This window comes from Accipiter gentilis, chromosome 1 (genome assembly GCF_929443795.1).
Source record: "Accipiter gentilis chromosome 1, bAccGen1.1, whole genome shotgun sequence".
Classification (NCBI taxonomy): Eukaryota; Metazoa; Chordata; class Aves; order Accipitriformes; family Accipitridae; genus Astur; species Astur gentilis.
The window spans coordinates 24,048,106-24,068,855 of NC_064880.1; the positions used below are offsets into that span (position 1 = coordinate 24,048,106).

The 20,750-nt window shown below is 40.6% G+C and overlaps 2 protein-coding genes across 4 annotated transcripts; one reads left to right on the plus strand and one right to left on the minus strand.

Moving 5' to 3' along the window:
• Positions 1–1,375: 1,375 nt before the first annotated feature.
• Positions 1,376–11,828, minus strand: TYW5 (tRNA-yW synthesizing protein 5). Of its 3 annotated transcripts, XM_049808620.1 has the most exons (9): positions 11,172–11,426; positions 10,824–11,078; positions 10,371–10,525; positions 7,222–7,291; positions 6,301–6,345; positions 5,637–5,774; positions 4,044–4,131; positions 3,401–3,517; positions 1,376–1,759 (listed from the first exon to the last, which is right to left on the minus strand). In XM_049808620.1, the coding sequence occupies exons 3-9, from the start codon at positions 10,499–10,501 to the stop codon at positions 1,503–1,505; spliced, it is 846 nt and encodes a 281-aa protein (XP_049664577.1). In that variant the 5' UTR covers positions 10,502–10,525; positions 10,824–11,078; positions 11,172–11,426; the 3' UTR covers positions 1,376–1,502. The 3 variants fall into 3 exon arrangements, with proteins under 3 accessions (XP_049664577.1, XP_049664558.1, XP_049664568.1); XM_049808601.1 differs by lacking the exons at positions 10,824–11,078; positions 11,172–11,426 and adding an exon at positions 11,496–11,828; XM_049808611.1 differs by lacking the exon at positions 10,824–11,078.
• An 87-nt stretch (positions 11,829–11,915) lies between these two features.
• On the plus strand, positions 11,916–18,878 carry MAIP1 (matrix AAA peptidase interacting protein 1). The gene is made up of 5 exons (XM_049808629.1): positions 11,916–12,248; positions 13,634–13,705; positions 15,487–15,613; positions 16,622–16,772; positions 18,600–18,878. Exons 1-5 carry the CDS (start codon positions 11,916–11,918, stop codon positions 18,676–18,678), a joined length of 762 nt encoding a protein of 253 aa, XP_049664586.1. The 3' UTR covers positions 18,679–18,878.
• Positions 18,879–20,750: the final 1,872 nt, after the last annotated feature.

Genomic DNA, 20,750 nt, shown 5'->3' on the forward strand with positions numbered 1-20,750 from the left:
TGAGCCTCTCCATTGAGTCCTAAAACACAAAGAATATGCTCTGTACACCTCTGCAATTTAGATGGGGCCCTCGACATTACCCGTCCAACAAAGCTAAGAGGCTTCCCCAGCCTAGCAGACACAGATTCTGTCTCAGCAGTATGCACAAGCAATCCTTGTTTGTTCCCAAAGAGAAATTTTGGGAGACCTATTTGTGATCCCAAATTTAAATTCTACCCTCAGAACATACAATGATGCCCATCAGAATCGCTTGGCTGGTTCCATTCATGCCTATTCATTAAGATGGCTGGGTGCCCATTCACATGGTAGCAGACTATTTTCACCGTGTTGAATTGCCAAGAAGAACAGGTTTAGAAGAATAATCTCCTGCTTTTCTGGAGAAAGTTTTTTCCAGCACTTCATTAACGCTACATATCTACTTAGTCTAAGAGCTTTTGCCAAGTTGCAGTTCTCAAAAAACACCACTAGAAGTAACAGACTGACCTAAGTCAGGTAAACGCTGCATTCCCCAGACAGCACAAGTAATAACGTCAGAGGGATTTCAAAGGGACAATGACAACCTATCTTTTCTGTGAGATGACCATTTTTATTTCACAAGGCTTTTGTAAGCACTGTAATCAGCTGGAAAGTAACCATCTACAATGCCTGTACAACAGGCTCCATCCCAAAACATGCGATGCAACCCCCTTTCATATGGTAACATAATGCATCTCAAATGCTGCTGCCAATAGATTCCACATCTACTCTGGAGCTACGAACTTCATTTCAGATTCTAGGACTGTAGCTGGATGGATTTGTGGGCACATTAGTTGCAAGTGTTTCACAGCTGCAGAAACAGCAATGCTGCCCGACTGCACTGGGGCACTGACAAACAAGGTTTCCTGCACAATACATTATTCAGCTAGGAAAGGGGTAAATCATTTACTTTGCCGTCAAGCTGCTGCACAATTCTAAGCTTAACTTTGCATGGTTAGCCTTTGCTTTTTTCCCCATGCCTACTCTCAGTTTCACCACAAGGGGGAGCAGAAACTGCCCACTCTTTTTACCATGACCGTTAAAACCACCACCAATAGCTTTCTTGGACCTCCTCTGAAACCACTATGGCTTTCCTAAACTTTAAGTAACGAGGTAGCATTCAGGAAGACATGGAGTTACTTCTAAGTGTATGTGCTGTCAGCCCAGCTCAGATACCAAAACTTTTGTTCAGAAAAATTTCAGTAGAACACTTCAAAAAAGTAGAGTTGTAAGTTGCAGGCACCGCAAATGTATACCTTGTTGTAGAAGAGAGACCATCACCAGATGAAGCAGACTGTGCATGCACTGCACATGAAGAAAAACAAGAAAAAAATTCTACAAGATAAACATTTATCTATAACAAAGTTTTTATCAACATAGTTTTTATTAGTCTTACAGAAAGTGTATGTATGCACACATGGACAGTTCCCATATTAACATACCATTTTCTACTTTCACAGGAGCTTGCTGAATTACAGTGTGTTATTTTATCCATAATCATTCCTATAGGCTTTTTCTTGGATGCGTAACACCATTCTCCGAGCATAAAAATCCCTATATTCCTCAGGTAGTTCTTCAAGTGTTTTCAAGGCCCTGTCCAAGATCTGTATAGCTCTAGAGGCTGCTGTGGGATCTTTATTTCCATAAGTGTCACTCTTATCATAGGACTCAGCAGGAAGGTGCTTCCAAAAGACATTCAGTGCCACTCCAAATTCCTCAGAAATTACATTGTGGAACCACAAAGCTGTAGAAAGAAGAACATCTAAAATGAAAATTACTATCTGAAACTTCCATGTGACTCGTAACAATTGTCAGAATCTCCCGGAACAAATCTAGTTGAGGAGAAGCCTCAACTACTGTGTTTTTTATTTATTTATAAATATTAATCTCTGAATATATTGCGTTATACTAAATTTAAGAAGTTCTTCAAGACGTTTACATCAATCCGTAACTTCACACAAAGTAACAATTGCTGAAGTATAAAGAGACACTCAAATGTAAGCAAATGATAAGCATGTGTAGGATGAAAATAAGACATCTTCCCTGTTCACCTCACTCATCTGCTCTGAATGCAGTTGCTAATATTTTCGTAATGAAGTCATGAGGCTTTTCAGTTGAATCATCATGGCTGTGGTAAGGAACTAAAGACATTTTTGCCTCATTGAGTACATTTTAAAAAAAAAGTTTAATATGGTATATTTACCCTATTTCAATTTAAGCTAAAAGACTGAATGCCATGCTTATTGCAGCCTACTTGCTTGTATGTGCTGAAGACATAGAAAAGCTCATTCTGAGAAATGAACAGAAGTTTCTTTCAGGTTAGGAAGAGGGGCTGCTTCTACCTTCTCCATAATAATCACACACATTTCTCAAAGAACATCTTTTTTTCAGTGGTATGCATTCCAGAATGCTGACAAAGCTAGCACCATTCTCTGGATTCAAAAATCCCTATACTCCCCAGTCATTTTTAAGAGTGCTGAGTGTGTCTTAAGTTTGGACTAGCACAGCTACTGGCAAAGACAATCTAATATCTGTACTGCATAGAATAAAACAGAAATTATATATGCTGACATTAAGTGTAACATACTTTTCACAAACTGTAACCAAAAGTTTCTTAACAAAGAAACACAAATGTTAAGTTGAAAATTAAGTAATGAGTCCAAGGTTAAGAATCTATTTTAAAACTTATAGACACCTACTGCCTTCTTGTTTACTGGCCTGTTTATATTGCTCAGATAATAGGAAAAGCAACAGAGTAAGTATCTGCGACAAGCTCATGATAAGTTAAAAAAAAAAAATTAATAACAAGTAGGAGTAGTTCAATAGGAGTAATTCAAATGCCTTTCCCTGATCACCAGAATTTTGTCATCTCAGCCTAGAAAGCAGCTTTATATTTTCTGCTTGTGCAGAAAAAATGATTAGAACTTGTCTTTCCATTCCCCAAAGGTGATTATAAATTTCTAGACAGTCCAATAACTACCATCCATAAATCTCATCAAATCACCTGCCTCAGTTCTCAAGTGCCAAAGCTACAGAAGAACAGAAATGGTACTTCACTCAAATTCTGTCATTAGAAAACTCAGGTCACTGAAGTAATTTCAGAGTTCACAAGTTGCTTTTTATAGTACTAATCTATTAAGACACAAATTCAGAAGCATACAGTGTAATCCTGAGGGAAGGCAAGATTTGTAGGTAGATGAAATAATACCTTTTATTAGGTTAATTAGTATAGTTGGAAGAAGTAAACAAGTTTTGCCAATGTCTGTAGATGTTCCTACTTATAACATAGAAATGCTTCAGTAACCTCTTACCATCCCTAGAAATGAGAAATTGCAAACGAAACTGTTTAAAAACACAACATGGTCGGGAACTATTTGTTACTTACCTGGAATAAATAACACATCTCCTGCTTCCAGAAAACACTGATAGCGCTTGGCTTTCACAAAAAGGGGATATTTCTCTAAATCTGGGTTATCCACATCCAGCACCTTTGACTTAGTACCTAGGAAAGTTTTCAGAAGTAATGCGTAAACGTTCCTACTCTTCCAACAGTAACAAAGCATTATCACGTTGTTGGAAATGCCAGTTCTTGAATCAAATTACTGGTTTCTTTTTCTGTAACTCTTCTAAAAACCAGGGAAACCTGATGGCACTCCTCATTTACTGAAGAGGCATGTTCCCCTGTTGTCTATATTTCTCCTGTATCTGCAACCATATTAACACTAAAAGACACTTTCCCTCACATTTAAGACACCATTTTGAATCCAGACAGAACACTGTACTCCTCCACAGATAGGTGCTGAAAACAACCAGGCAAAGCTGCTGCGCTCCTTTGCAAATTTCCTAACCTGCCCCACTAAAATTATTAGCTTTGACTAAGGCAAACAGAATCAGAGTTAAGGGACCAAATGACTTATTTTACATCAAGCTGTCCGTTAGTGATTTTTTTTTTCTACAGTGCAACACTTGTGAGCTGAAAGGCAACTACGATCACCAAACTCTGAACTAGATACGTATGACTTCCATACCTGATAAATATAAATACGGTGCATCTCGAGGACTATACAAAACAACTCGTTTTTTTCCTGTTACTTGGATTAAGAAGTTATCCATTACCTGGAATAAGCATAGTAAGAGAGATGTCAGCCAAGAGTTAAGAATGAATACATAGCTTGCAACTAATCTAAAGTATCATCAGCTTAAAAGAGGGAACTATTACAACCTTCACGTGTTAAGAATTACCTAAAAGAGGTTCCACATATAATTAATCTAAAAAACTCAAGAATGTGAGTTACTTTATCCCCTTAGGTATTCTTGACAGATAGTTGTGCTGGTTTTGGCTGGGATAGAGTTAGCTTTCTTCATAGTAGCTACTACGGGGCTATGGTTTGGATTTGTGCTGAAAACAGCATTGACAATGCCGAGATGTTTTAGTTAATGCTGAACAGTGCTCACATAGAGCCAAGGCCTTTTCTGCTTCTCACACCACCCCAGCCTTGGGGGCGCACAAGAAGTTCGGAGAGAACCCAGCCAGGACAGCTGACCCCAACTGACCAAAGGGATATTCCATACCATATGATGTCATGCTCAGCATATAAAGCTGGGAGAAGAAGGAAAGGGGGAGGGGGGGGGGGGAGGGGGGGATGTTCAGAGTGATGGTGTTTGTCTTCCCAAGTAACCATTAACATGTGATGTAGCCCTGTTTTCCTGGAGATGGCTGAACGCCTGCCTGCTGATGGGAAGTAGTGAATGAATTCCTTGCTTTGCTTTGCTTGCATGTGCGGCTTTTGGTTTACCTATTAAACTGTCTATCTCAACCTGCAAGTTTTCTCACTTTTACCCTTCTGATTCTCTCCCCCATCCCACTGTGAGGGAGGTGAGTGAGCAGCTGCGTGGTGCTTAGTTGCCAGCTGGGGTTGAACCACGACAGTAATATATCTGGAAACACAATATTGCTTTCCAACAACTTTGTGGTTTTCCTTAAATAGGAATCAAGTTCTTCCATCTTAAAACACAAAGGCATACCATACTTTAGACATATAAACCAGCAAAATATAATACAAAAGACATTTTCTTTCAGTGTTACCCCTACCTCATTTTGCTGACTTTCTATTGATAAAGGATTCTTTTTCCTAATTATAATGGAAAAAACTATTTTTCTTATAAATAAATTTATTCAGAATTACACAGCACAATGTTAGAAGACAATCTTATTTGGAATCTACCACATTGTAGCAACAGACCACCACAATCATTGTACAATTACTAACAATCTGGCCATTAGAATAAAAAAATGAAGGTACTCTTAAAGACGAAAATGTTGAAAGTTACTGTGTTTCAGATCTTTAAACGAAACGCAAGACAGTAAAAAAAAAGAAAGGGAACAACATCAAACATCATTTAAGATTACAAGTATGGAATTAGACATAAAAACAGTAAGATATTATGCCCACACAATACATCTATTTAAAATTCACTGTACCACTGAATGTGATTCATTTCACTATTTCAAAATACATGAGGTTTGTCATTAACTGATCTTTGTCAGAGATCTGCACCTTAATATCTCAACTCCTTAACACCATCTGCAACATTTTCTGCTAAACACATGTATTACCTACATCATAATGTGTCCATAACTGTAATCCAGCTGAGCTGATGCGGAATACACTAGAGAAAAACTGTTCCTTCTCAAAATACTCTGGAATCTGAACATCTTCTGCCAAAACAGGAAACTGCTTTCTGATATCTGCAATATCCTGAAACAAAAAGGACATAACTCTCAGAGAACCATATACGCACATTAAAATAAGGGAGCACCTCACTATCATTTCCCATCATATGAAGCATGGGGCTAGAACTTCAGCATTGGTGAATAGCTGGAAATAGCAATGCTTTTTTGTGGTCAACCTTCAGCAGTGACTTGGTCAACAATATTAATAAGAACAGCCAGAGAGCTGCTTTGAACCACGACTGCTAGAAATCACACTGAAGAAGCAAGACATCATCAGAAATCCTTTTATATTAGTTTACAACAAAAGCTAAAGCATGGGAGGTGAGGAATGTACTCTAAATTTAGTGATCAGCTAAGCTCTCATATAAGAGCAACTATTTTAGACACTTAGGTTTAAATATTCTGACCTAAATCCAGTCAGTTTCACAGGCCAAGTGACCACAAGCAAGTTGTGTGCCTGTACTACACAGCCAGCGGATGACAACAGGCTTTTAAAAAGATTCCTAAACTGCGACTTTACAATATTAGAACTGTAATCTCAAGTAACTCACCTTCCTAGCATCTTCACCCACTGATCGCAAATAGTACTTTTCATCCTGAAGAGAACACAAAAAGAGAATTGTTTTGGTTTTTTAATAAGAATTACAAACACACTTAAATAAAAAGCCTGTATTTTCTCATTAATCTAATGCAGGGCTTCACTAAAATATGGTACAAATAAATGGCATTTACAAATTCAGCTACTTTGTTATGCTGCCTTTACTCTACTGCTCCCTGCTGTTCGTCCCAAGAAATGGGAAAAATATGTTAACTGAGAGTAAGAAAAGTTGGGTGAGACATTGTCAACTCAGTCAACAGCATTGCTGTTACTGAACAGATTCAAAGCAAATACAGATTATAATTTATGTTCTTCAGAACACTGGTGCAGGAAGCTATTTAAACTGGCTTTAAAACTTACAGCATCCTATGTAGTATAAAAGGTAAAAAGCATGTCTGCATTCAAAACTTTTTGCTTCGTAATCAGTTATCTGAAAAACCCCTAGTTTGAACACTGATATGTAAAGATAGCCACACATTTGGTACTCACAAATTATGTTGCAATAAATCTGTATTTGTATTTTGATAGCAGTTGTATTCATGGCATTTTCTTGCAAAACACATAAATGGTAACAGTTATTACTCTAAAGCAAGGTTTGATTTCTAAATTTTGTGCTGGAATTTTTGCTCATGTAAGCAGGTTTTGTTAACAGAAAGAGGATGACTGCAGTTAACCACACTGTACACATACAAAACAACTTCCAAGAAAAATTACTTCTCCCCACATTTTTCCCTTGGCTCCAGGCCACACAAAACAGTTAATTCTAAGATCGAGTGCTTTACTAGAGTAAGACTTGAAATTACAATTCGTCATTTTCCCCTCCATATACTAGCAAAATAACTGACAGAAGAAACTGTGACACTAAGGAAATTACCTCAGAAAGAAAGTACTCCTTGTGTTTGACTTCAGCTGCTCTTTGTACAAATACATCAAAAGGCAGAGTTCTGAAATATAAATATTTAAATCTATACAATGAATCAATGTAACAACACATGGTCTAAATGCCAGGTTTAAAATCATAAATTCCCTTAGCGTATCTAGTATAACTGAAGATTAAGAAGAAAAAAAAAAAAAAAAAAAAAAAAAAAAGAGCAGCATATTGTATTTAACATGGTGACTAATCAGTGTTTGCAGTGGATGTTTGAAGAGTTCTACCAAGAATGAAATCCTACACTTACAAACCTCTCTGCTTTAGTAAATTGTTCCAATGTATATCCAAACAGAATCATGTAATTGCTGAGGCTGGAAGGCACCTCTGGAGATCCTCCAATCCAATCCCCTTGCCAAGAGCAGGGTCAACAACAGTAGATTGCCCAGGACAGTGTCCAGTTGGGTTTTGCTTATCTCCAAGGATGGAGACTCTATAACCTCTCTGGGCAACCTGTTCCATTGTTTGACCACCATCACTGTAAAAGGGGGGGGGGGGGGGGGGGGGGCAGTTTAAATAGTTTAACAGAATTTCCTATATTTCAGCTTGTGTCCATTGCCTCTTGTCCTGTCACCATGATCCACTGAGAAGAATCCGGTTCCATCTTCTTTACTCCTTCCACCAGCTATTTATACACTTTGATAAGATCCCCTCTTGAGCTTAAGAGGTCTGAATGCAGGTCACAGTGCAGGAAATTTCTTCACAGTCAAATTAGACTCAAACTGTGGCCAACACCTGACAATACTTGCTTAGACTATTTCTCTAACGGTGTGTCATTTTTAGGCTTGTTTACTGTACATTTTTATAAATTTGTAGAAAAGCTCAGCATCAAGAAAACTACTGCAGGTGATATACATGTGTTTATATCTATGCATTTTCTGCTATGAATCTGTGCATGAACACAGATACCTATCTTCATTTGTAGATCTATAAAATTTATTTCAGTTATCTGATTTTTTTTTAAATATGTGCTACCTCAGCTAAGCAAAACACAGGAATCTTGGTATTTTCAAGTGTTTTTTTACAGTTTTCCTTGAATTTATTAAACACAACTTCAGAAGATTCAAAAAGAATCACTAGACGTTACAGCCTGTCCCTCTGAAGTCAATAAAAGTGTTTGATATTTATTTAAACAATGGGAGCTTTTCATAAGGATTACAGATTTTGGCATCAGTTGATAGCTGAATGGCAAACCCAGCACAAGAAGAAATAGGACATGTATTCATTGTTACGAATATTATGTTATGAATTCAATGTTGTGTTCATTCAACTTACCATCTCATATTAAGTGTCACTGGGTAATGAATATATTTATTGCATGTAGATATCAAATTTCAGAGCAACCACCAAGTACCCAGGGTTAAGAAGAAACTATCCTCAAGCAAAATTTTTCGTGATCCTGTTATCCTTTCTACCGGAATGTGACTTGCATCTGACAGTACTTAGACCGCTTCTCTAAACATTTCAGGCTTGTTTGTAATAGTCAAATACTACAACCACTGAAGTCAATGGAAAAACAAACAAAAACCAACTCTCTGACTTCAGTTGAACTGTTGTATCACGCCCATTTACATTTGCTACTGAAGAAAGTGAGAGCAGAGCTCCACGACAGCTTAAACTGATGCATGCTGGTGCTGCCACAGCTCTGCTCTTGCTGTCTACCCTAATCATCCCATCTCCTTCCTTAACGCTAGCACTGGCACTCATCTGACCTCATGGTGAACCTGCTTGCAAAGCTAAAACAGCAGAAAAACATTCAGATTTCTGCAGCACATCACAACATGGCTGGCTGAGTACCAGAACCAACACAAAGACAGGGGTAGGAGCACACAACTTGCAACAGGACTGCAGTACTACTCACGTGCGTCAAGTTTAAACTCATGGAACTGCATGTTAAGTCCTCAGTGTTTCTATTCGTTTAGTTCTACTTATTCTCCCTTCATATTAGAATCAGGGGCTTGCTGTGGAAACAGTCAAAGCTTCCTGAATTTCAAGTGAAGTAGGTGAAAGTCCTAACACCTGCTATAATGAAGCATCATCAGAGCACCTCCGTATGGCTGTCTACAAACCTGCTAAAACTAGCAGGCCAGATCAACTGGATGCAAACTCACAATGAGAGAAATTCTGATAAGAAACGAAATGGGGGTGGGGTGGGGAATATGGAGATAAGGCAGAATCATTCAAGTACAACCTAATTTCAAAGACTGAGAAGTTCATTATGCCATGAGCAGAATACAGCATGATTATAAGGTGTTTTTTCTCCTGAACAGAAGGCTCCACTCATAGAGACTTGTAGTTTGTTTACATTTACAGTGTATGCTTCAGCCTTCTTACAAGTTTAACAGACCGAACACATCTTGTTCCCACTTAGGGAAAACAACTAAAATAAAGGCATTTACCCTTGACGAACAACACAATCACTGAGATTAGATGAACTCTGAAGAAATGTTCTGGCAGCTACATGAGAGGAACTTCAGGGGAGATCAAGAGTTTATGTGACCCACATCAAGCTAAAAGAGCTGGTGAAACATGTGATATCCAGTAGTTCGAACATTCTGAGACCTGCACATGCTAACTTTGAAAGGAGCTTGGTTTTAATTAGTAACATCCCTCTAGAGTGGAACAGCGTGCCTGCCACATGCCAGCATTCAAAGAGGTTCAGACACATGGCGAGTCAGAAACTAGCACTATTCAGTAACACTGAAAACACACCATATAATTAGAACAAAATAGCATATCATCTAGTATCAAGGAGTTTTCGGTTTGTTTTTTTTTTTTATTAACACCAGCAAATGCCAGGCTCAAATTTCCTACAAGAGTGCTCTGTCAAAATATCTTCGTAACACTTCTTCATGCCATCACTTTTAAGGTCCTGTTTGGCCCCTCCTTTCACCCTTGTAGTATTTATTCAGGGTGTTGAGATATTGGTGGAATGAAAAGTAGAAGGGGAAATCAAGGACAGTACTTTGATATGTAATTTAAAATTTTCACAAAGTATCTTCATATTCTCACCCTTAGCGTCAAACAGATGCACTGTATGTCTGACAGTTACGAGCACATGCCATTAAAATACAAGAGGCTTTGGAATGAAGTACCTATAGACAAAGTTCTTACTGAGGAAATCCATCTGTGGCACTGCAGAAACATGAATCTTTACTTCTTTAGATCCTTCAGCTTGGCTCAAGTAATCTACTGTCCATTTGGTTGTACAAGTCCCCAGTTCCATTCCTTTCAGGACTACTGGCTTTCTCTAAAGAACAACAACAACAACAACAAAAAATCAATGCTGAAATTATCATAGCATCCAGTGGAAAAAAATCAGGCGAATTAGTTTTTCAGACTAAGTAGACGCAAACAAGTCAGTTGAACACCAGGGCCCACTATACAAAGTCACAACTGATCTCTTCACAAACGAACAATGTGAATCAGAATGCTGAATGTTGAAACAAAATGCAGTAAATCGTGGGACTGCTCCTCTATTTGCTATATTCTCTTTCCCAGCGGGGTAAGGAAGAATACAGAGAGGCAAAGCCAATTTTAACACTCACTTTGTGCTGGGGCCCTTGAGGAATCTAGCCAGACTAAGGAATAGCTTTAGTCATCCCAGCCAGAGCTTGGCAGAAAACAAGAGAAAAGAGCACACGGTGAAGGTGTAGCCTGTGAGCTACGGTGGTGCTCTACGCTCTCATGAAGGGAAGCTCTTTCCGCCTGTATTAAAGCTCCTTGACGCTGACCCACGAACAGATTTGATCGAGTGGACGCACGAAAATCAGCAGAAAGACACTTCTGCTTTGAATCGGGACCTTGGAGAAAAAAACAAAAGGAAGCAGCGCTGCCAAAGCAGCAAACCCAGCAATCACACTTTTTTTAACCGCTGTCAAAGAAAACGAACTCACGGGGAGATCCGCCGTCAGAGCTTTTCAGCAGCTCGGAGGGATTTGCCTGCAGAAGCTCCTGACCTCACCGGCAACGTCGTGGATCGCGACACCTCCCGGGAGCCACGTAACGCCAAAACCTGCGGTTTGTCCGCACCGGCTCTGCCGGGCGAGGAGGCGCCACGGGAAACCTTCCGTCCTCCCTCGCCTCCCCGTCCGGTGCCGGCCCGTTCCAGCGAGGCCCCGCTCACGACACCCAGCCGGCGCGAAGCCGGCCCCCCCGCGGCCGTCGAAGCCCACCCTCCCCGCGCGGGCTCGCCGAGGCGACAGCGGCAAGAGCCGTACCCGGGGGTAGATGTCTCGCAGGAACTGCTCCCGCCCGACCCCGGCCAGCCGCGCCACCGGCACCGCCGGCTGCTCCCGCCGCTCCATGGCCGCCGCCGCCGCCGCGCGGCCGAGCCGCGTCCGTCCCCCGCCGCTCCCCCCCGGAAGGAAGAGCTCGCGCAGAAACGTTCCCCGCCGCCTCCCGCTAGGCGAGGGCCGGGGAAGCGGCGGATTCCTCCCTTCTCCGGGAGGCGGGTCCCGCGGTGACTGCGCGCTCCCCTGAGCCAGCGCGATTGGAACCGCCGCTCACCCGGGCCGGCACCGCCTCCGGAGGACGCCCCGCCATCAGGGAACCGGCGGCGGCGGCGGCTCTGTTTCCCGCGGAGCGGTTGTTCCGGTCGGTCCGTCGGTCGGTCGGTCGGGGCGGGGACAGCGGGCATCATGGCGCTGCGCGCGGCTCCCGGCCGCGGGCGCTGGCTCGCGCGCGCCCTCGCGGCGCCGGGGGCGGCCCGGGTGCCGCCGCCGCCGCCGCCCGCCGCCGCCGCCGTTGCCTCGGCCCTGCCGCTGGCCGGGCGCCGGCCGCTCCGACCCCCCGCGCGGTTCGCCAGCACCGCCGGGCAGGGGCCGGAGGCCGAGGGTCCGCAGCGGCGGGTGGTGGTGGTGAGGATCACCAGCCCCTTCGCCTGGCTCCGCACCCGCTTCTATTATCTCCTCATCCGCCTCTACTTCGACCAGGAGTTCAGCATCGAGGAGTTCACCCGGGGGGCCAAGCAGGTGAGCGGCGGGGATCGGTCACCCGCCCGGCCCGGCCCGGCCCGGCCCGGCCCGGCGCGGCGCCTCAGGGCGACGAGAAGGGCCTGTCGGCCTGCCTGAGGGGATCGGCGCCCGAGGCGTGCTGCTGTGCCCCGGCCCGCCGGCGGGCCCCTGGGGGCCGCCCCGCTGCGGCTCCCGAGGGGGGTGCCGGTGCCCGGGTTTAACTTCGCACGCGGACATCGTAGCGCCTGTGTTCTCTCGTGTGCACGATAGATGGAGTTCCCCGCTTTTGGCTCCAAGCACCTCACTCGTGGGGGAAGGGAGGGTATTCGGAGGTGCGCTTTTCTTCAGACTTCTCTTGTTTTCTTTTCCCAGATTCCACAATCAAAATGAGCTGGTTTAGCCGACCCCAAAATAGTATGAAGGAAGGTGCTTCCGGATGTTTTAGAGAATTTAAGGAGACGTGCAGCTCCTCTTAGCCGGTTTTCCTAAAATGACAAAGCTTAGGCAGGCATAGAGCTGGTGCAAATATTTGTTTCTCCAAATATATGAAGCCAGTAAGCTTTGTCAGCAGAATGTGTCAAAGAGGCAGCGATCTCAAAGCTAATCATGTAAAAATTACCGAGTTAGCTGCTGTGAAACTTCAGTTGCTGTATTTAATTATTAAAAAAACCAGCTCAGAACAGCACGCTAGGTGGTAGGGGACGGAATGTTAAAATGCTTAAGATCGAGGCAAGAAAGACAAAAACAACCTACACCAAATTAGTTGCCATGCACGCAGAACCACCTGTTTTACTTTGTCCTGGGGATTTTTTGTGTCTTTATACTTGCTATAGAATCCTTCTGTCCACATTTTACAAGTACGCTATTTGAATATGTAGAGGCATTATTGTATGCAAATTTACCTGCAAAATTGAGGGGAAAAGAGGAGTTGAGTTTCCAGAAGCTTAGAGACTAAACCAGATTTATAAAGAAATTTCATAAACTGGAGCTTCTGTTTCGACTGAAACCAGATGAGCTGGGTAGAGGGGCAGGGGAATAAAATATTTACAGGGGAAGACGTAGACTGTTTGAATTATCAAGAAGAGAGTAAAAACAACTTATATAGGTTACCGTAATGCTTTTTTTTTTGGTAAGCTGTGCATTCACTTGTCTGTTATCGAAAGGTTTGATGCTTTAAACGAGGGACTGAAAAGAAACCTTATGCTTTTATCAGTTCATGGAATCATTTTTTTAATGCTGGAGGGCTTCCATTTCAATGGTGATACATTCTGCAAACACTGAAATCTTAAATCATGAAGTATTTGGGTATCTTGTCACATAATGATGGATTTGTGTGAAAAATAAGCCAACTTAGTGTTATTTGTTCATGTATTTCTCTCTTTTTGTTGTTGTTGTTTTGGTAGGCCTTCTCTGTTGTTTCAAAGCTGCTGTCTCAGCGTAAACTTGACCTGCTGGATGAACTTGTATCAGCAGAGGTAAATGCTTTCCATCTTTTATTCCGGCAGTTGATTTTCCATTATGAAGTAACATGCATTCAACCTGTGATTATCTGCAAATACTGTCAGTTTGGTCTAATTTGGGATAAACAGCATAACACAGAACAGGGCAATTGTTTGTCCTGCAGCTTTTTTGTGTTTAATTTCAAAGTGTGCAACTTAATTTAAAGTTACTGTATTTAAAAAAAAAATAAAAATATTCTTGCCATTGAGCGTAAGGACCGATTGCCAAAAAGACTGCAGGTGTACCAGAAAGGACTGAAAGGCAGTGGGCCTGGATGGCAGGCAGAGTTGCATACCTCTGTTGCTGTTGGCAGATAGCTGATGCTTTCGGTCTGTGCACCAGAATTCAGATGAAGAAAGGAACTGGTTTGTGCTCATCACCGCTGCACTAATACATTCCCACCCCTAAGCAGATCATACAGCCAATTACTGGTTTCGTCTGGAAGGCCTCAGTCTTGTGTCATGGTCTCAGGGATATGGCTGACCTGGCTAGTTAAATGTTGGTGCTGTGTGTTCTGTGCTTTTATGAATTTTAATTGCTGAAGTTGTCTTGGCCTTCCCAGGGGACGGAGGTAGCAGATGCATCAGTGTCAAGTGGAGGAGATACTTCAGGTCTATGTCTGCCTTGTTACTGGATGTCAGCTTGGCCTGCCCTATTGCCACCCATGCCTTTGCAGCAAAAATTTTGGTCCTGTTCTAGTGCATCCCCACTGGACAATCTTGCTTCCTCTCTCTGAGCAGAGATAGCAATAAAATGTGAGTTTGTTTCTTATAGTTGTTTTGAAAGAGCATCTCCTCTTCCTCTGCTCATCTTAAATTCTTCAGGTGATTGGATTAACATTGATCCAGAGACCTCATGTAACCAGAGCATGTAGTGGATGAGGCTGTTATACAACACAATTTTGTTGTTGCTTTGGCTAGTGAATTTTATACCTGCAAAATGTACTAGAAACCAATGCCTTCTAGTGAAGGATTGTCTTTTGCTTCCATGTGACCTCTGGATTTGTTTGTTGTTTAAAAATGGCAATTCAAGTTAGGCTAAAAACTGATTATGAGTCAAAAATAAGTGCTGCACAGCTTCATTCCTCCTTGTGACGTGTCTTTCTTGTGGTGTTTGAGGTGATGCCTCTGTTCAGTTCGTGCACCACATGCTTTTGCTACTTAACATAGCTATGTAGGTCTTAGGACACTCAAATACTATGGATGTGAATGCGCGATGGAACTTAAGTCCCAGAGCAATGATTTTTCAGTCTTTTCTGATTTGCAAGTGTTTCAACTTTTTCTAATGGGAATGTGGATCCCAAAATGGCAGAGATAAACTTAGTGGTAATGGAACAGCTTTTCAAAGAAATTTGTGAAAGATAACTAAGAAATAATTGAATCAAAAGCTAAGGAATATACCCATAGCAAGAAATCAGCAGTGAGAAGGCAGAGTGTAAGTATGATTGTGGAAACAAGCTTAACTGGTATTTTCTGGGTTCTCATGCCTTGCTTTGCAACTTCTGTTTTGACAGTACCTTTTCTAAACATTTTTTAAAATACTTGGTTTGCATTGGTTTGAGCAGTAAATGAATCTTCTTCAGAATCACTGAATTAGGGTTTGGGAGTGCCCAGACTTCCCTGTGTTTTTTCACTTCCACTGTTGTATATGTTCTACAAGTGTTTTAGCAATATAGCTTATTTTATTAACTGCAGTAGAAAAGATTGTTACTTCAATTTCCTAATGAAAAACTAAGTGGCAATTTTCCTGAATTTAGGTACTTCAGGTGCTGAAGGAAAAGATTTCTTTGCTCCCCGACAATCACAGGGATGCTTTAGCAGCTGACATTGATGCAATCATGTATACAACAGAAGGAGATGTTCGCATTTACTATGATGATGATGGTATGTTTATAATTCTAAAACGTTTCAGCAATGGGCAGTCTTATTTCCTTGTGTTGCTACTAAGCAGGCATTCTCCTTATAGATGTGTTTTTGAGTACTGTTTCTCATTGCTGTTTTTCTGTTTATAGTTCATCTATATATAATTCCTTGATTTCCTTTTAAACCAGAAACTGAGAGATTATTGTTAATAAGTCATGGTACTGTTTTGACTTCTGTTTAGGTTTTGCTCATTCCTCTTCTTTTGTAATTTCAGATCTTTACATTATTAGTCCTTAGTAATCTCAGACCACTCAAAAGCAATTATTCTACTGTATGCAGGAAGCTGTTTGCTTCAGCAATGAAAATACATCTTCCAAGAAGAATAGTGAAAGCTGGATAATGAAATAAATTTTGCTGTCTTCACTTCTACTCTGTTTTCATGGAATATAATTTGTTCTAGGATTTCTTGGATTTTTTTTGGTTTTTTTTCTTTTATAAGTTAATGATGAGCTCAAACAAGTTTTTCTTTTGGTTGAATACCAGCATTATGTGCACAGTTCATGATCAGTTGAGATGGTTTCTAGTCTAACCATGGGTCTTCCAATGAGTGTTTCAAATTGTCAGATCCAGTGAGCTTCTTTCCTGTTTTGGGTGATAAGAATATTTTTCTCTCTTAGAATCCTCCTGAGTTTGAACTACTCTCCATACTTTTGTAGTATCAGTAGCTGACTTTGGACCTTAAAAAAAAGTGGTAACCAGCTTTTTTTCATATGGTTTGTTTGTATACAATGTCATGCAACACTCAGGATAAAATACATACCTTTCTACAGAGCGTATTTTTATTGTTGCTAAACAGCATGAATATGGCTTTAAATAGCTTTATTCTTCATTATTCTATCATCCATTCTTTATGGCTGAAGTCAGCTGCCCTCCCAGGGTCTCACTAGAATATATGCTAGGTAGCAAATAGGAGTATTTGACCAATGAGAAACATGAGATCAACCTTATGCTTTGATTTATTTCCAACAGGAAGAAAGTTTGTTAGCATCCTGATGCGTTTCTGGTATCTCAATGGTGCTAACCTACCTGATGAAGTACCAGGCGAAACCAAAGTTTTCCAGATTGTGTTTGGAGATGAAAGCACAAAAGAAAAAAGACATCTTTTAACAGCAAACTATGAGTAAGTTTACTTGTCCCTCTTTTTTCCTCCACATACATGGCCTAGCTGTGTGGAAAGCAGTTTGGGAACTGGAAGCATTCACACTGTGCCAGTGCTGAACTCAGTATGTTTTAATTTACCTTGATTCTAATCTAAGTTAGTTCACATGCAGCTTTCCAGTTTTGGTTCTAGGGCCAAATTTTTTAAATACCCCTTAAAGTCATTATGTTATTACCTTGCTTCTGAGTTGACATTAATGGGAACTTTGTCAGGAAGAGCAATAGTTAGAGCACTGAATGAGGTTTCTGATCCTTTCCTATACTGCTTCTGCAGCCTTCGGGAATTAGGCCAATATCAGTTCTTGTTTCCCACTTCTTGTAGCACAGCTAACAGCAATGCAGTCAAGCCAAGCAGTCAAGTGTGGAGCTGCTGGCTTGTCACTTCCTGCACAATAGTCAGAACTGCAATTAGCTGAAAAAGTAGCATGTGAAAGAGGAAATTATTTAGCCAAATGCTTTCTACAGAAATGCAGAACAAAGCAAGCATCACTTGGTGTTCAGATAATTCATGCCACTCTGATCCAATCCCTCAAAGCCCACGTTAGGTAGATGGATTTCCATAGAAATGCTTGTAAATAATGTCTCTGTTTGTGTACTGATGTCAGAGCAGTGCAGAAATACCTGCGCAGTTGGCAAAATGTATGGAAAATAACATTCTCAGAAGTTGGGAAAAGTGAGGATATTTGTGTGAGAAATGCAATCAATGACTTCTACACTCATGTTGAAATGGAGAGAATATGGGGTCTAGTTGATGAGGAGCTCTGAAACAAAGGAAACACCCCAAGGACACCAATGCTTTTTGCCTGGATGGATTTTTGTGGATCCATCCCTTAGGTGAATTCAGCATCTTCCTTAGAGTTGGAGGCTTCTGAGGCTCTGTTAACCTCAAGAGCCTCCCCTTAAAGCCCCAAGTATCTTCCTAATCCCCAGCAGAGAGATATTTGCAAGTGTGCATGCCTTCTGCAATTTACAGTGCTAACCTAAACTTGAATAGGCAAAGATACTACAGGGCTTGGAAGCCTAATGTTAAGTATTTGGGTGTCTGGAGAAGACAGTTTCCACGAGTGGATTTGCATGTAATTGCAAAGCGGGGAGGTTATACTGCTCTTGTCCACAACGTGCACGTTACTTGGGAGTATGAATATTCAGCTTAAAGTTCAGACTTGTCTTTAGATGACAAGCAGTCAAAACTGACCTGCTCAAGGAGGAAGGGAAGGCATTAATGACTACAAAAGGAAGAGGAAGACTGAAAATAGGGGTGGATGTTTTCATGTCCCTATCAACAGCTGTGGAATTTTCTTTCAGGGAGATTCAGTACTACTGTTAGCTTGGTCTTTGATGTATTTCTGAAAATACATTACTGTTTAAAGTATAGTTCAGTAAAAATGAAAATTTTCAGGTAGAATGCATAGCATGTGATTTCCCTTTACAACGCAGTTACCATCCCATTAAATGAAACCCTTTATTTAGAGGTGAAGATCTGTCACAAAGCTATACTCATGGTTACTGCTATGAAAACTGCTTTCTTGATGTCAGGGTCTTTGCTGTTGCTGCTTGATCCTGTCTGTGGGATCTGAACTGAAACACTCTGAAGTCAGTGTACTTTGTTTCTCACTATAGAATTAATTTTGATCTTCCATTTTGGGCATAAGCATCAGAGTCTAAGGAGTTTTTACAGGAGTAACTTTGAAGTAAAATATTTCTTCATGATTTCTTGTTGGTATTAGTAGCTCTTTTAGGATCAGGTAAATTTTTAACAACTCTTTACTTACTGTCTTTCCTTTTCCAGGTTCCAAAGGGAATTCACAGAAGGAGCAAAACCAGACTGGACAATTACACGGATTGAACATCCAAGGCTATTAGAATAAATGCTTTCTACAGTCTTTTTATGTACCATTTTAAATGTTCTGATGTAACAAATACCAGGCTTTTTTTGGTCTCTTTTTTCCCTTCCTGCCTTCTCCTCCAAAAGAGGAATGAATTTTGTATGTTCGATTTCCCGAAATTGTTTCTGAAACTTACACTATGCTGCAGCATTACAATAAAGCCTTTTCCCTGGAACAGGCTAGTACAAGTTAAATTGGTACTAATGCTCATTCAAGGCATTTACACAGCATAGTTTCACGCGGGCCAGTGTTACGGGTATGTTGACTTCTTACACTCTGAGAAGAAATGGTACTACTTGAAGATAAATTCATGACTGGTGGCCCTTCTGAGTTATTTTCCTATGTTTCTTTTTTTCCCTAGGGATTGTACAATATATAACTGAATAATATGCAAGATGAAATAGAGGTAAATGGACTTCTTAGATTGTCTAGCCTCAGCAGTTCATTTTGAGGTAATCTTGCTTTTGATTATATTTGAGATTAAGGAATTTGGAACCATTATCAGTATTTGGTACAGTATTGGAGTAAGAAAAAACTTTTAGCACTGCATTGGGAAAAAGGAGCAAAGATTTTTTATTTTTTTTTTATTTATTTATTTTTTAAGTAAAACCAACATTCCTTTCAATTCAGTTACATACAGGCAATTCCAAGTTTAGAGGTTTATGAAAGAAAAATCAATCAAAAACATGAATTTAAAAGGAGACCTGATAGCGAAGCTAAATGAAGTCCTCTGTTTTAAATGCTTGTTGAAGAAGTGAGCAGATTGTTAAAATTAGATGTTGTAACTGAACAATTTTGCGATTCTGAGATTGTTTCTGGAACATGAGAGTCCTGGTGTAAGTACCTTGAGGTTTTTATATGCAGATCAACAGGAGATCATCATAGCAGGTTTTTTTTCTCCCCATCTCAACTTTAAAGATAAAGCTAACTTTCTACCCAGGCATGTTGTAGAGATTCGTGCAGCGTTTTGAAAGTATGAAGTGTAATTACTGTGATTCACAGTAGTTGTGATTGAAAGGTATAAATTACATTTTCTGTAGTTCAGCTCTTTTGATGCAGTGATTTAATGAGAAGAATGTTTAAAGCTTATCAACAAGTTTTTTTATGTCACATCTTGGCAAAATAATTATGGGGGGGGGGGGTTTTGCCTTAGCAGCAGCATCCTGACCTTATAATGGAGAATTTGTGATTTGTCCTCTGGACAAAGTTCAGTGATGACAGAGAGCCTTGTCTTCAGGGGAGAAACAAAATTCTGTATTTAAAATTATACATAGCCATTTTGTACACAGTCAATTTGGAAAAGTTTGAGGCAAAGCGAAAAATATTGGAGTGATGAGTACCATGTCCAGTTTGGCCACTGAATGATGTGCTGCAAGAAACTGCTATCAGATGTATTTGACATAGTAACAGGAGAAACAAGCAGAACACTAGTGAAGTGTGCAGATGCACTTCTAAAAGGAGTCATTATTATGGAGCAAAAGAAGACAAAAGCCAGTGCAGCCATCTTTATATTCAGGACATCTGCTTTCACATTTAAGTAACAGAGGTCTACCTAGAAATGCTGGTATATCTTAATTTTTATTTTGGGTTACTTTATTAGTATCTTTTTTGTTTTATTTGATATATCAAAACAGGAGCATCTGTCATGACTCATGAGGGGTTACCCTTTTACTAGCGAGTGCTCCGTTATTTGAAGCAAAGTTAGAGTAGAAAGTTCTATATGACTAAAAATGAAAATAATTTTTTTTTGTTTTGCTCACTATAAAATTGTGACTTGATAGGAACATGCTCCAAATTGATGATAACACAGTTTTGCTGAAGAAAAAAGATGTCATTGGAAATTTACATGTGCTATTTTGTTTTTTCAAAGTTGTGTTTGTCTTGTGGGTTGGAAGGAGGGACAGTTGTTGGATGTTTGGGTATTTCTCCCCTCTAATCTGAATTTTAAAAATGATCCTGGAGACTACCAGTCTCCATCAGATGCAGAACTGCCCATGGCCTTATTGCACCACAAATAAATTGGAAAGGCACATAAATTACTAAGCTTACTGTAC